The sequence below is a fragment of the Bubalus kerabau genome, chromosome 12 (assembly GCF_029407905.1).
Source record: "Bubalus kerabau isolate K-KA32 ecotype Philippines breed swamp buffalo chromosome 12, PCC_UOA_SB_1v2, whole genome shotgun sequence".
In the NCBI taxonomy this organism is placed as follows: domain Eukaryota; kingdom Metazoa; phylum Chordata; class Mammalia; order Artiodactyla; family Bovidae; genus Bubalus; species Bubalus kerabau.
In genome coordinates this window covers 29029720-29042840 of record NC_073635.1, presented here as the reverse complement: position 1 = coordinate 29042840, position 13121 = coordinate 29029720, and the positions used below count along the sequence as shown (strand labels likewise).

The 13121-nt window shown below is 37.8% G+C and overlaps 2 protein-coding genes across 4 annotated transcripts in view; both read left to right on the top strand.

Annotated features, from left to right (window-relative positions):
- PDS5B (PDS5 cohesin associated factor B) overlaps window positions 1-13121 on the top strand; it is a 178935-nt gene that overhangs the window by 8305 nt on the left and 157509 nt on the right. The window lies entirely within an intron of this gene.
- Window positions 3758-4343, top strand: LOC129624447 (protein S100-A10). Its single transcript, XM_055542387.1, has one exon. It carries the CDS (start codon window positions 3818-3820, stop codon window positions 4109-4111), a length of 294 nt encoding a protein of 97 aa, XP_055398362.1. The 5' UTR covers window positions 3758-3817; the 3' UTR covers window positions 4112-4343.

The following is a 13121-nucleotide window of genomic DNA, read 5'->3' as shown; positions in this document are numbered from 1 at the left end:
AGAGACCATTCTGGCCAAGTCTTAGTTGATAAAATATGGGACTTTGGCTCTGTGAAGACCACCTGAAGAATGCTGGTTTTTGAAATACTGGTAGTATCCTCATAATGTTTTTTTTTTTGCTGCCTCATGCTGCTGCCAAATGGTTGCCTCTGGTAGCTACACCTGCATTCTTTTTTAAAAGATAACTTGTCTGTTTTTTGCTTAGACTTGAGGCTTGTGGAATCTTAGTTCCTGGACCAAGGATTGAACCTGGGCCCTCAACAGTGAAAGGACTGAGTCCTAAGCACTGGAATTCCTACCAGTAATTCCCATCCCCACCCTTTTTTGGTATTCCTAATCTGTTCTGAACTTGGCAAATTACCTAAATACAAGAAATAAACAAGTGTGTAGTGAGAGCCTGGTGTCTGTGAGAGCAGGATGTGATTATGTGGCCATGCTGTCACTTTGAGTTAGTTGCCTTTTTAGTTTTATTCTCCAGGTTAATTGCGTGTATAGAATAAATAGTTCCTCGGTAAATTAGGCTCATATAAAATGTTTTCTTTTTTTTCCTTCCAAGGCTTCCGTAACCTTTCTTTTCAGTTTCCTGTCCTCTTTTTCTCGTGCACTATCAGACACAGCACCTCCAGTGCATGTCCCAGCTGAGCCGCACTGCTTTCTCCTTTAACATCTGGTTAACACAGGATATTTTTGTTTTTTGAAAGTTAAATGACTAGATTTGTATCAAGTCAGTAATCCGGGTGTTATCTTGACCCCTCCATCTCCTTTACTTCTTAAATCAAATTTGAGTTACCAAATCCTGTTGATTCTGATACAGTAGTTTCAAAGTCTTTTTTTTTTTAAACACTATATATGCAGTAATACTTCAAAAGTAAAAAAGCAAAGAGAGACTTACAATAAAAAGTCTCTTACCCGTATCCTTCCTCATCTGTATATTTCCCAGACTCCTACAATAGTTTACCAATATTATTGATTTCTTATATTCTTCTGAGGATTTAAAAAAAATACAGCCCTGTACAAATCCATTTATCCCACTCCATTCCTTCTGTTACCCCAACACATGTTTTACACTAATGCTGGAAACTTTAACTGCTTTGCCTTTTATTTTCCTCACTTAACAGTACACCCTGGAGACCTTCAGTATCAGTATATAAAGTGCTATATGTGTGCTCTGTCCCTCTGCACAGCTGCAGTGTTCATTTTGTTTATGAACTATGATTTAACTAGCCCAGTGATGTATATAGTAAGATTGTTTCTAGTTTTTGCTATTATAAAAATACTGCATGAGCAACCTTGTACCCCTATTATTTTGTGCATATGCAGGCATGTCTGTAGATTCATTTCCTAGAAGTGGAAGTGCTGGGTTAAAGAATAAATGAGATACAATTTTGATAGATATTGTCGCCCTTCATAGGGGTTGAAACGATAATGTATGTGTGAGAACACTTGTTTTCCCATAGCCTTGTCATTAACAGCATACAGTCCAGTTTTTTGGGTTTTTGCCAGTATAATAGGTGAAATACGATACCTCAGTGTAGCTTTCATTTTTTACATTTCTTATGAGTGAAGTTGAGCATCCGTTCATTTGTTTGGGCCATTTTGAGCTTCATTTTTTTACTCTGTGAACTGTCTGATCTGAATCTTTAGTCATTTTCCTGTCCATTTTGGGGATTCTTCAATTTCTCTTCAGTCCATGTGCCTTGGTTGAATTTTTAAAAGGAAACAACTTGCTTGTTGCAGTTGTCCTCTGACAGATTGTTTCCATTTTTACTCCCTTCTAGGCTTTCTGTCATTCACACTGTTAGCAAAGTGATACTTCTAATTGCAAATTTGAAAGCATCATTCCCTTGCTTAAAACTGTTGAGTGGCTCTTCACTGGCTCCATAGTCCAGGGGCCGTAGCGTTAGGATGGCATCTCATAGCTTCTCTAGCTCCCACAACACTGGACTGCTCCTAGCTCCTTGTCGAGTTCGACCCCTTTGTCCGTGTCTTTGCGTGGGGTATTTCTCTGTTTATGATGGTCCGTTCCTGCTTGTCTACATGGCCATGGTTGTGCTTGTCATTCTCCACCCAATGAAGAGGCTTTTCTGTCGCCTGAGTCTTTGCTCAGGCCCCTGTGTATACCCTTATAATGGAAACCCTCGCATTGTGTACAGTTATTAGGTGTGTATTTCTTTGCCCTAGATTGTTACCCTCTTGAGGGCATGAACTTACGGACTTACGGAACCTAGCCTAGTGTTTGGCACATAGATGATGAGAGATAATTATCGAGAACCCATTGATATATGTATGCATACACTACGTGTAGACAACCCAGGATAAAGGAAAAAAAAAAGGAAAATTAATACTATGAACTTATTTAAAAATTTAATTTTTACATTGAGATATTTATTAAATACAATAAAATGTACAGACCTTAGTTGTTTTAGGTGTGACAGTTGTCCTCATGTAACTGGTAACCAAAGGATGATAAAGCATTCTCATCTCACCCCAGAAAGTTCACTGGTTACCCTTTGCATTCAGTTCCCCTCTCCCCCAAACACTCTGAATTCTAACAATGTAGGTATTTTGTTTGGTCTTTGTACAGTGTCTTCTTTTCTGGTATCTAGCTTCGTTTGTTTAACATATATTTCCAGACGCATCTGTGAGGGTGGATGTGTCAGAGTCCTTTTTATTGCTGAGTAGTATGCCATTGGATGAATATCAATCTTATTTTTTCTTCTGTTGATGGGTATTTGAGTTATTTCCAGTTTTTTCATTTTTAAGAAAAAGGCCTATATGGATATTCTTGCAAACATGTTTTCATTTTTCTTGAGTCAATACCTAGGATTGGAATTGTTGGTTTATAAGCAGATGTGTGTTTTACTATGTAAGAAACTGCTACATAGTTTTTTGGAATTTTCTCTTAAATACTCTTCACTGTGACTATGTTTTCTAGTTGCTCCACATCCTTTCCAGTACTTGAATGATCTTTTTTTTTAGATTCATTTTTGTTCATGCTGGGTCTTCCTTGATGCGTGAAGACTTTTCTCCAATTGCGGCGAGTGCGGAATACTGTCCAGTTGTGATGCGCAGGCTCTTTCTTCACTGCAGTGGCTTCTCTTGCTGTGAAGCAAGGGCTGTTGCCCACAGGCTTCAGCAGTGGTGGCGTGGCTTAGTTGCTCCAGAGCATGTGGGATCTTCCTGGATCAGGGATCAAACCTCTGTCTCCTGCATTGGCAGGCACATTCATTATCACTGAGCACCAGGGAAGCCCATGGTCATTCTTTTTAATTTTGGCTATTTAGTGGATGTGAAATGGTATTTTGTGGTTTTATTTTGGATTTCCTTGCTAGCTAATGATGTTTCATATGGTTGACAATTGTTAATAATTTTGTAGAATACCTCCTAAGTTTTTTGCATATTAAAAAGAATTGATTATCTTTCTATTATTGATGTGTAAGAATTCTTAATATAGTCTTGATACAAGTTTTTTGTAGCATCAATGTCCTGGGAGTGTTTTCTCCCAGTTTGTAAGTTTGTCTTTTCCTTAACAGTGTATTTTGATAAGCTAAAGTTTTTAATTTTGATGCAGTTCAGTTCTTTTTCTTTAATAGATTTGAGTTCTAAGAAGCTTTTGCGTACTCAGAAATCATGAAACTAATTTCCCTTGTTTATTTTAGAACTTTCATAGTCTTATGGATGAGGCTGTGGTCCATCTTGAACTAACTATTGTGTGTTGTGTGACATAGGGATTGAGGTTCATTTAAAAAAATATCCAGTTTCAGAGCCGAGCGTCCCCGCTGCGCCTCCCGCCAAGGTTTCAACAGACTTTATCAAAATGCCGTCTCAAATGGAGCACGCCATGGAAACCATGATGTTCACATTTCACAAATTTGCAGGTGATAAAGGTTACTTAACAAAGGAAGACCTGAGAGTACTCATGGAAAAGGAGTTCCCTGGATTTTTGGAAAATCAAAAAGACCCTCTGGCCGTGGACAAAATAATGAAGGACCTGGACCAGTGTCGAGACGGCAAAGTGGGCTTCCAGAGCTTCTTTTCGCTAATCGCTGGGCTCACCATCGCATGCAATGACTATTTTGTAGTACACATGAAGCAGAAGGGGAAGAAGTAGGCAGCACTGAGCAATTACTCCCACCCTGATAAGAATTCTCATAAAGGGTCACTTAAGGACTCTGCCCCACAGCTTCCCCTGTATAAGGATTTCTGAGCAGATGGGACCCATAGAAAATGTACAAATAAAATCCAACTCCATTTTGAGAAGCAGAGAAAGAAAAGTCAATTAAAGCCAGATAAGCTTTTGATTTTTATATTGCTTGCATCCTCTTGCTCAATAAACAAATTCCTTTTTAAAAAAAAAAAAAATAAAAAAAATAAAAAAATATCCAGTTTCAACATCATTGTTGGAAAATATTTTTTTGTTTTGCTACACTGAATTGCTGTTGTGTTTTGGTCTAGGATTGCTTGTGCACACGTGTGGATCTGTTTCTGGACTCAGTTTTGTTTCTTTGATCTCATTGTCCCCCTGTGCTAGTATTATTATTATCTCTGTTGCCATAAGTCTTGAAATCAAATTGTGTGAATCCTCTAATATTCTTTGGCCATCTAGTTCCTTTGTGTTTCTATATAAATTTTAAAATCAGTTTGTCAGTTTCTATGAAAAAAAAAAAAAAAACCTTTTGGGATATTGATTGGGATTGTGATTGTGTTGCTCTGTAATTACATTTAGGGAGAAATGACCTGTAACAACATTGAATTTGATAGTGAGCCTTTAACATGGTTTCCCTTGATCCCTGCCTCCTTGTATTTGCACCCTTTTGTATTTACCTTGCACATGATTTTAGGGTTGGTCTGTGTAACCTGTAGAATACGGTTAAAGTCCCTTCTGAAATTAGATTATAAAAAGCACAGCGGCTTGTGTATTGGTCACTTTCTGTCTCTCGTTGCTAACTGTAGGAGAAACCAGCTACCATGTTGTAGAGAGGCCCACTGAAATTTTACCCTACTCACTAGTTAACAGGTTAGCCTGCTGCAGTTTCATGGATGCTGATAGAAGGCATACGAATCTTGGGTCTGAGTCGGAAGACAGGTCATTGTCACAGCTACTGTAGTGGCCTGGGTGCTGAGCATTTTTGCACCAGTTCCTCCGTCTCCAGATCACACTTCATGTGAAGAGGATCGGATGACAGCTGCACGTGCAGAGCTTGCATTACAGAGGGATTCTGAGCATAGGGCACCTGGGCATTTTTTAATGCACAGTAAGCATACCTGCTCTTTGCTCTGAAGGAGACTTTATTTTCCCAATCTGTTCACTTTATAAACATCTTTGGAAAGCCTGGAACAAGGGGCAGTGAGATCCTCAGCTGCAAGTGTGCAGAAATGTGAAAGACAAATGGAATATTGTCTCCCAACACCCTTGTGACCAAGGACTGAGGCTTTCTCTTGGAAGCAGATCCTCTGGCCTTCAGTTGAATGTAGACCCAACTATAGTTTGCAACCTCCTGAGAAACCCTTGAGCCAGACCCACCAGCTAAGCTGCTTCTGGATTTCTGACCCTTGGAAACTGTGTGAGAGAATAAATATTTTCAACTGCTAAAGTTTTGGAGTTTATTACACATCAGTGGCTGATTAATACAATTGTTTACATTTCCTTTTATTGGGTCATCTTTTTTGATATGTACTGTAAACAAATTTTATATACATGTATGTGTATATACAAGACCTCTACATCAGTGGAGTAAAATAGGTTTTTCTATATCAATATGTTATGGTAATACACTTATTATGTAATATAATTTTGTTCATGTAACATTTTAATGATCTTCATAGAGATCTTGCAGTTGTATTTATTCCTGAAGATTTTTCTTCTTGATGCTATTTTCTAAATTTTATTTTTTGCTGCTAGTATGTAGAAATACAGTAGTTGTTGTAACAATTCTTGTGTGCATATACTTTGACCATGCTGAACTAAGTTCCAGTTGCCTTTTTGTGGCTTTAGGATTTTCTCTGCAAAAATAAGCACATCTGTGACTAATAAGACAGTTTTACTCCCTTTTCTCCCATCTTTATAAGCTTTTTATTTCTTTGCCTTACCTTATTGCTGTATCTAGCCTTTTCAATTGAGTGTTGAAGAGAAAGGGTAATAATAGTCATTCTTGTCTTGTTCCACATCTTAAGGGGAAAGCAATATCTTAACATTAAATAGAATGTCAGCAGTGGTTTTTCTGTAGATTAAAAGAAATCACATTGAGGGTGTTCCTTTCTATTTCCAGATTACTGATACTTTAATTTTTATAGATGGGTGTTGAATTTTGTCAGAATCCCATGGACGGAGGAGCCTGGTAGGCTGCAGTCCATGGGGTGGCTAAGAGTCGGACACAACTGAGCAACTTCACTTTGACTTTTCACTTTCATGCATTGGAGGAGGAAATGGCAACCCACTCCAGTATTCTTGCCTAGAGAATCCCAGGGATGGGGGAGCCTGGTGGGCTGTCATCTGTGGGGTCGCACAGAGTCAGACACGACTAAAGCAACTTAGCAGCAGTAGCAGCAATGGGACCGGATGAAATGATCTTAGTTTTTTGAATGTTGAGTTATATGATTATACGGATTTTCTGTCTTTTTTTTCCTGCAGGCAGTATATATCTATCTCATTTAGGTTATCAACCCTCTTGGCAGAAGGTTTTTAATTTTCCCTTGTGATCCTTTTAATTTTTGTAGGAGCTGTTGTGACCCCTTTTTAATGCTCTTTTTCCTTGGTCATTCTTGCTAAGAGTTTAGCAATTTGATTTCTTTCCACAGCTATTGGTTTCAATAATTTAATTGACTTGTGCCTGTCTTGATAGTTCCCTTCACTCTTATCTTCAGTTGGCTTAATGTATTCTTTTAACCCCTGGCTCCTTAAGCTAGAAATTTAGATATTTAATTTGGAAATTTAGATGTTTAAATTTGAGTTTGTTTTTTTTTTTTTATAAATATAAGCACTTAAAATGTTATAATTTCCACACATTTCTATATGTTATATTTTCATTATCAGTTCAGAATATTTTCTGATTTCCTTGACTCGTGAATTTTTTTAGAAGTGTGTTGCTTAATTTTCAAATATTTTGGTTTTTCCCAAATAGCTTATGTAATTGATTTCTTTTTTTGGCCACTCTGTGTGGCATGTGGGATCTTACTTTCCTGACGACCAGGGATTGAACCCGCACTCCCTGTAGTGGAAGTGTGGAGCCTTAACCACTGGACCACTGGGGAAGTCCCTGTAATTGATTTTTTTTTTAATGTAATTCTGTTGTAATTACAGATTAAACTCTATAATTTTCATCTTTTGAAATGTGGACTTATTTTATGGTGTGATATATGGTCTTATATAATTAAGTCAAGTTGGTAAATAGTAATAATTGATATTTGAGGTCAGAAAACGTCCTGCAAAGGGCAGTATAGTAAATATTTTAGGTTTTGTGAATTACACAGTTTCTGTTTTAACTACCCTGCCCTTGTAGTGCAAAAGTAACATGGCAATATGTAAATAAATGAGTGTGGCAGCATTCTAATAAAACTTTATTTATAAAGATGGGTAGAGGTCCTGCAGTTTGTTTGCTGCACCTGATTTATTGCCTATGAATTGCTTTATAATCATTTCAGTAGCTGCAAGGGGGGGGCATTAAAATTAGCAAATATAACTGTGGATTTATTTTCTTCCTATAACTTTGTTGGCTTTATTTATTTATTAATTTATTCACTTAATTGATTTATTCATACCATTTCCCTTGTGTTTACTATTTATATTCATGGTGTATAATTTTTGATTATTATATGTTTAACCTGATTGTGTCTTTGTTTTTAAAAGTATGTTTCTTTTAGATAGCATATATTTAATGAATTTATTCCTTTCCTTCCTTCCTCCTTCCCTCCCTTATAACCATATCTAATAATCTCTGCCTCTGAGTGGAGGATTTGGTAACTTTACATTTAATGTTATTTATATGGTTAAAAGTCTTCCATATTACTCTGTTTTATCAGTTTGTCTCCTCTCTTCCTCTCTTACTGCCCATAGTTCTTTTATGTTGATCAAATTTTTAAAAATAAATTGCCATTGGGCTTTTTAAGCTGTATGGCTTTGTATAAGTGGCTGCTGTAGGGATTCCAGTATTCATGATTAGCTTTTACAGTTCACTTACTATTAACATTATTCCACTTGATGTAAAATGAAAGAACCTTAAAAAACGTAATTACATTTAACCTTTGTACTATTGGTATGTTAACTTTTACTTCAACACAGTGCTATTTTTGCTTTAGTCATTTGCCTTTTTTTAGGCAGAGAAATGAGAGTCTTTTTAATTACATAATTATTTTGGATTTTTTTTATATGTATAGATCTAAGTTTCATTTGATGTCATTTCCTTTCAACTTGAAGAATTTCCTTTTAACACGGCATAATGTTTAGGTCTAGTGATTAAAGTCTTCAGCTTATGTATATTCATACACACACACTCAGAGTAGATATATATACATTTATTAAGAGTAAATATATTACTCTTACATTTTTATAATTATAATTTATAATTATATTACTCTTAGTAAATGTATATATATATATTTACTCTCATTTTTCGAGAATATTTTTGCTGGATGTAGATTCTGGGTTGACAGTCTTTGATTGCTTTAAAGATCCTTTTTTAATTGTCTTCTGGTATCCATTACATCTTTAATTTTTGACAGTTTGATATTCTTTTTTCTTTTTCTCATTTATTTGTTACTCTGCTTAGAGTTGAGCTCATTGGATTTGCAAATTGATTTTTTCACCAGTTTTTTGACCATTATTTAAAATGATTTTTCTGCCTCATTCTCTCTTCTCTTTGAGATTTTTGATCTTTTGCTTAAAAGTACTATGGGGGGCTGCCCTGCTGGCTCAGTGGTAAGATGATCTTCCTGCCAATGCAAGGGACACAGGTTCGATCCCTTATTGAGGAACATCCCACATCCCTCAGGTCAACTCAGCCCGTGCACCATGACTGCTGAGCCTTTGGTCTAGAGCCCAGGAGCCACAACTACTGAGCTCACTCACTGCAACTGCTGAAGCCCTTGTTCCCTAGAGCCTGTGCTTGGCAATGAGAGAGCCACCACAATGAGAAGACTGCGTACTGCAACCGGAGAGTAGCCCTTACAGCAACGAAGACCCAGCACAGACAAAAATAAGTGAAGTAAAATTATTAGAATAAAAAAATGTACTATGGGTCTGTGAGTCTCTCTTGTTTTTGATTTTTTCAGTCTTTTCCCCTCAGTTCTTCCCGTTGAGTGACTTATACAGATTTGTCTTCAAAGTCACTACCTCTTTTTTATATTGCTTCTAATAAGCTGTCAAGCCCATTCTCCACCCCCATATATTTATAAATACTTAATTTCCAATTTCATTGAGATGTAATTGACAAATAATATTGGATAAGTGTAAGATATATAGCATGATACGTATGTATATATTGTTGTCATTACCATAGTTAGGTGGGCTAACACATCTGTCATCATACATAGTTAACATTACTTTGTATGTGTGGTGAGAATATTTAAGATTTACTCTCAGCAGCTTTCAAGCACACAGTACAGTATTGTTAACTGTAGTCACCATTCTGTACATGAGAGCCCCAGAACAATTTATCTTGTAACTAAAAGTTTGTACTCTTTGACAAAAATCTCTCCATTTCTTCTCACTCCCCCTCACCCTGTCAACTCTGTTTATATGAGTTCGAATTTTTAGATTCCATGTAAAAGTGAGATCACACAGTATTTATTTTCCTGTCTGATTTATTTCACTTAACATAATGTCCATAAGGTTCATCCCTGTAGTACAAAATGATAAAATCTCCTTTTTTGTGGCTCATGTTCTCTTGAATATATACACAACATCTTTATTCATTCATCCACTGATGGATATTTAGGTTATTTCCATGCCTTGGATATTGTGAATAATTTTGCAGTGATCACAGGGATGCAGATATCTCTAAACCCACTTTAAAATAATGTACTTTTCAGTTCAAGTATTTCATTTTTTAAAAAACATCTTTTGGCTGTGCTTGGGTCGTCGTTCCTGAACTTGGACTTTGTCTAGTTGCAACGAGTGCAAGCCCCTCTCTAGCTGTGGTGCGTGGGCTTGTTGAGGAGCATGGCCTCCAGGATGCGTGGGCTTCAGAAGCTGTGGTACACGGGCTCAGCAGTTGCTGCTGGTGGGCTCTAGAGCACAGGCTCAGTGGATGTGGTACACGGGCTTAGTTGCTCCTTGGCAGGTGGAATCTTCCCAGACCAGGGCTTGAACCTGTGTCGCCGGCATTAGCAGGTGAATTCTTGACCTCTGAGCCACCAGGCCACCAGCCTCAAGTACTTCATTTTTTAACTATTTACATTTATCTATTGAGATTATTGTGACCGTGCTTTCCATTAAGTCTTTGAACAAATTTATTGCAGCTTACTTAAAGTCTTTGCTTGTTAATCCTTTCCTCTAAATTGTTTCATTTTTTTTTTTAATTTATTGCTTTTTTCCCGTCCTTGACAGTAGGTCACATTTCCCTGCTACATTTCATGTCTAGAAAGTTTTGATTGTAGAGTGGACATTGTGGATGATTTATCTCCAAATTCTCTTTTCTTCTGATGAGTGTAGTTAACTAACTGCTTGATCACCTTGAGCTTGTGCAGGCTTGGTCTTATACTTTCAGATGGGTCTGTGGAGCACCTGAGGTGTTTTTAAGCCCCGATAACTTGGCCAGGTTCCTGTCTCCTCTGCAGTGGGAGCAGCTCAGATTGCTGCTCAAAGGCTCTTTTAGCTTTCCACTTGTTTCCATTGGGCTCCTTAGAGTCTTCTGTGAGCATACTCAACACAGGGGTCAGTGAGGAATTGGAAGGAGTTTATATTAGTTTTTGAGGTTTCTGCTTCTGTGACTCACTCATTTTCTGAATTTGCCGTCTGAATTTTTAACCACTCTGTGGCCATGACATTAATAAGCCTGCAGCTTTTTGCTTGAGTTCTGGTAGTCTTGTGCCATTGTAGACGGGGAGTACCCTCAGGGAAAAAGTTGTGTAACTTTGAACCTCTTCCAATGTACTTCCCTTCTTTCAGTGGTCAAATTTCCAATTTCTTCCTACTCTTGGTGCTTTCTTCTGCCTTCAAATCATTTTTAAAAGTATTTTACCCAGTTGTTTTTTTTTTTTAATAATTGTTATATGAGGAAGGGTTAATGAGTTGATAAAAGCTGTTAGAATTCTTCAGACTCATTTTCATTCATTTCACCTGGCCTGAAGCACAGTTGCTGACTTAACACACACCTTGTTTTAGGCCTGTGTTTTTAGAATAAGATAGAGACTCACAGTATTATTACATCATGTATTTGGATTAAGTAGGTAATTATTTAATGAAAAGCCTGGAGCTGAACAGTGTTTGCAAAAACTTGTGAAAGGGACAACCATATTTCTTCTGCTGTTTCTTTTCCTCTTTCTTAGCACCAGCCTCTGATAGATAGCAGTGGAACCCGGGACTAGGTACTATTGGAAGAAAACGTTGTTTTCAGGTGTGTTTGACTTTTACTTCTCTTGGTATTTATTAAAAAAGTACTGAAATGTGTTGACTTCTCTGCCCAGTGGAGTCTCAAGAGTCTTCTCCAGCACCACAGTTGAAAAGCATCAATTCTGCCCTAGCCTTCTTTATGGTCCAGCTCTCACATTTGTATATGATTACTGAAAAAACTGTGGCTTTGACTATACAGGCCTTTGTTGGAAAACTGATGCCTCTGCTTTTTAATATGCTATCTAGGTTTGTCATAGCTTTTCTTCCAGGGAGCAGATGTCTTTTAATTTCATGGCTGCAGTCACCATCCGTAGTGATTTTGAAGCCCAAGAAAATAAAATCTGTCACTGTTTCCACTTTTCCCCCATCTGTTTGCCATGGAGGGGTGGGACCGGATGCCATGATTTTCTTTTTTTTGAATGTTTCCCAGTTGTAGGAACTGGTTATATACACTAAATCTGATGCTGGGCTTGATGTCAGCAGGGCTGGTAACTGGGAACTGAACACGGACATGGAGTGATGGAGAGTAAGGTTAACCTGGAACTACAAAGAATTTTTGGAACTTATAGAAATGAGTTGAAACCTGTGAGCCCAGACTTGAACCTTCATGGCTCTCACTGCTGCCACACCTGTAACCTTGATGATGTAGGTATCCTGCAGTAGGTGTGACACACCTAACTGTGCAGATGCACAAAAGCCTGCCTCAGTATTACTGGGCAAAGCAGAGATGGGGATCTGACAGAAGCTAGGAAAACTGTAGGCCGGTTGCTGCCCTGTGCCCGTGAAGGTGAGCCAGAGATCCTTGACAATGTGTGAGGGCTGCCATAACCCCTGAACTTTAGCATTCCAAACCTGGTGGCTGCTTTTCTTTTGTTTTCTGTATCTCGTGGGGATTGATTTTTTTTTTTTTAAGCCAATTCTATATTGTCAGGGTATATTGTCACCCTGCTTTTTTAACTTACATGCAGAATACATCATGTGAAACGCTGGGCTGGATGATGTACGAGCTGAAATCAAGATTGCTGGGAGAAATATCAATAACCTCAGATATGCAGATGACACCATCCTTATGGCAGAAAGTGAAGAGGAACTCAAAAGCCTCTTGATGAAAGTGAAAGAGGAGAGTGAAAAAGTTGGCTTAAAGCTCAGCATTCAGAAAACTAAGATCATGGCATCTGGTCCCATCACTTCATTGCAAATAGATGGGGAAACAGTGGAAACAGTGACAAGACTATTTCTTTGGGCTCCAAAATCACTGCAGATGGTGACTACAGCCATGAAATTAAAAGGAAGAAAAGTTATGACCAACCTAGGCAGCATATTAGAAAGCACAGACATTAATTACTTTGCCAACAAAGGTCCATCTAGTCAAAACAATGGTTTTTTCAATAGTCATGTATGATTGTGAGAGTTGGACTATAAAGAAAGCTGAGCGCCAAAGAATTGATACTTTTGAACTGTGGTGTTGGAGAAGACTCTTCAGGGTCCCTTCAACTGCAAGGAGATCCAACCAGTCCATCCTAAAGGAGATCAGTCCTGAATATTCATTGAAAGGACTGATGCTGAAGCTGAA

Coding starts and splice junctions, on each gene's coding strand:
- LOC129624447 (XM_055542387.1), top strand. CDS start 3,818: ATGCCGTCTCAAATGGAGCACGCCATGGAAACCATGATGTTCACATTT.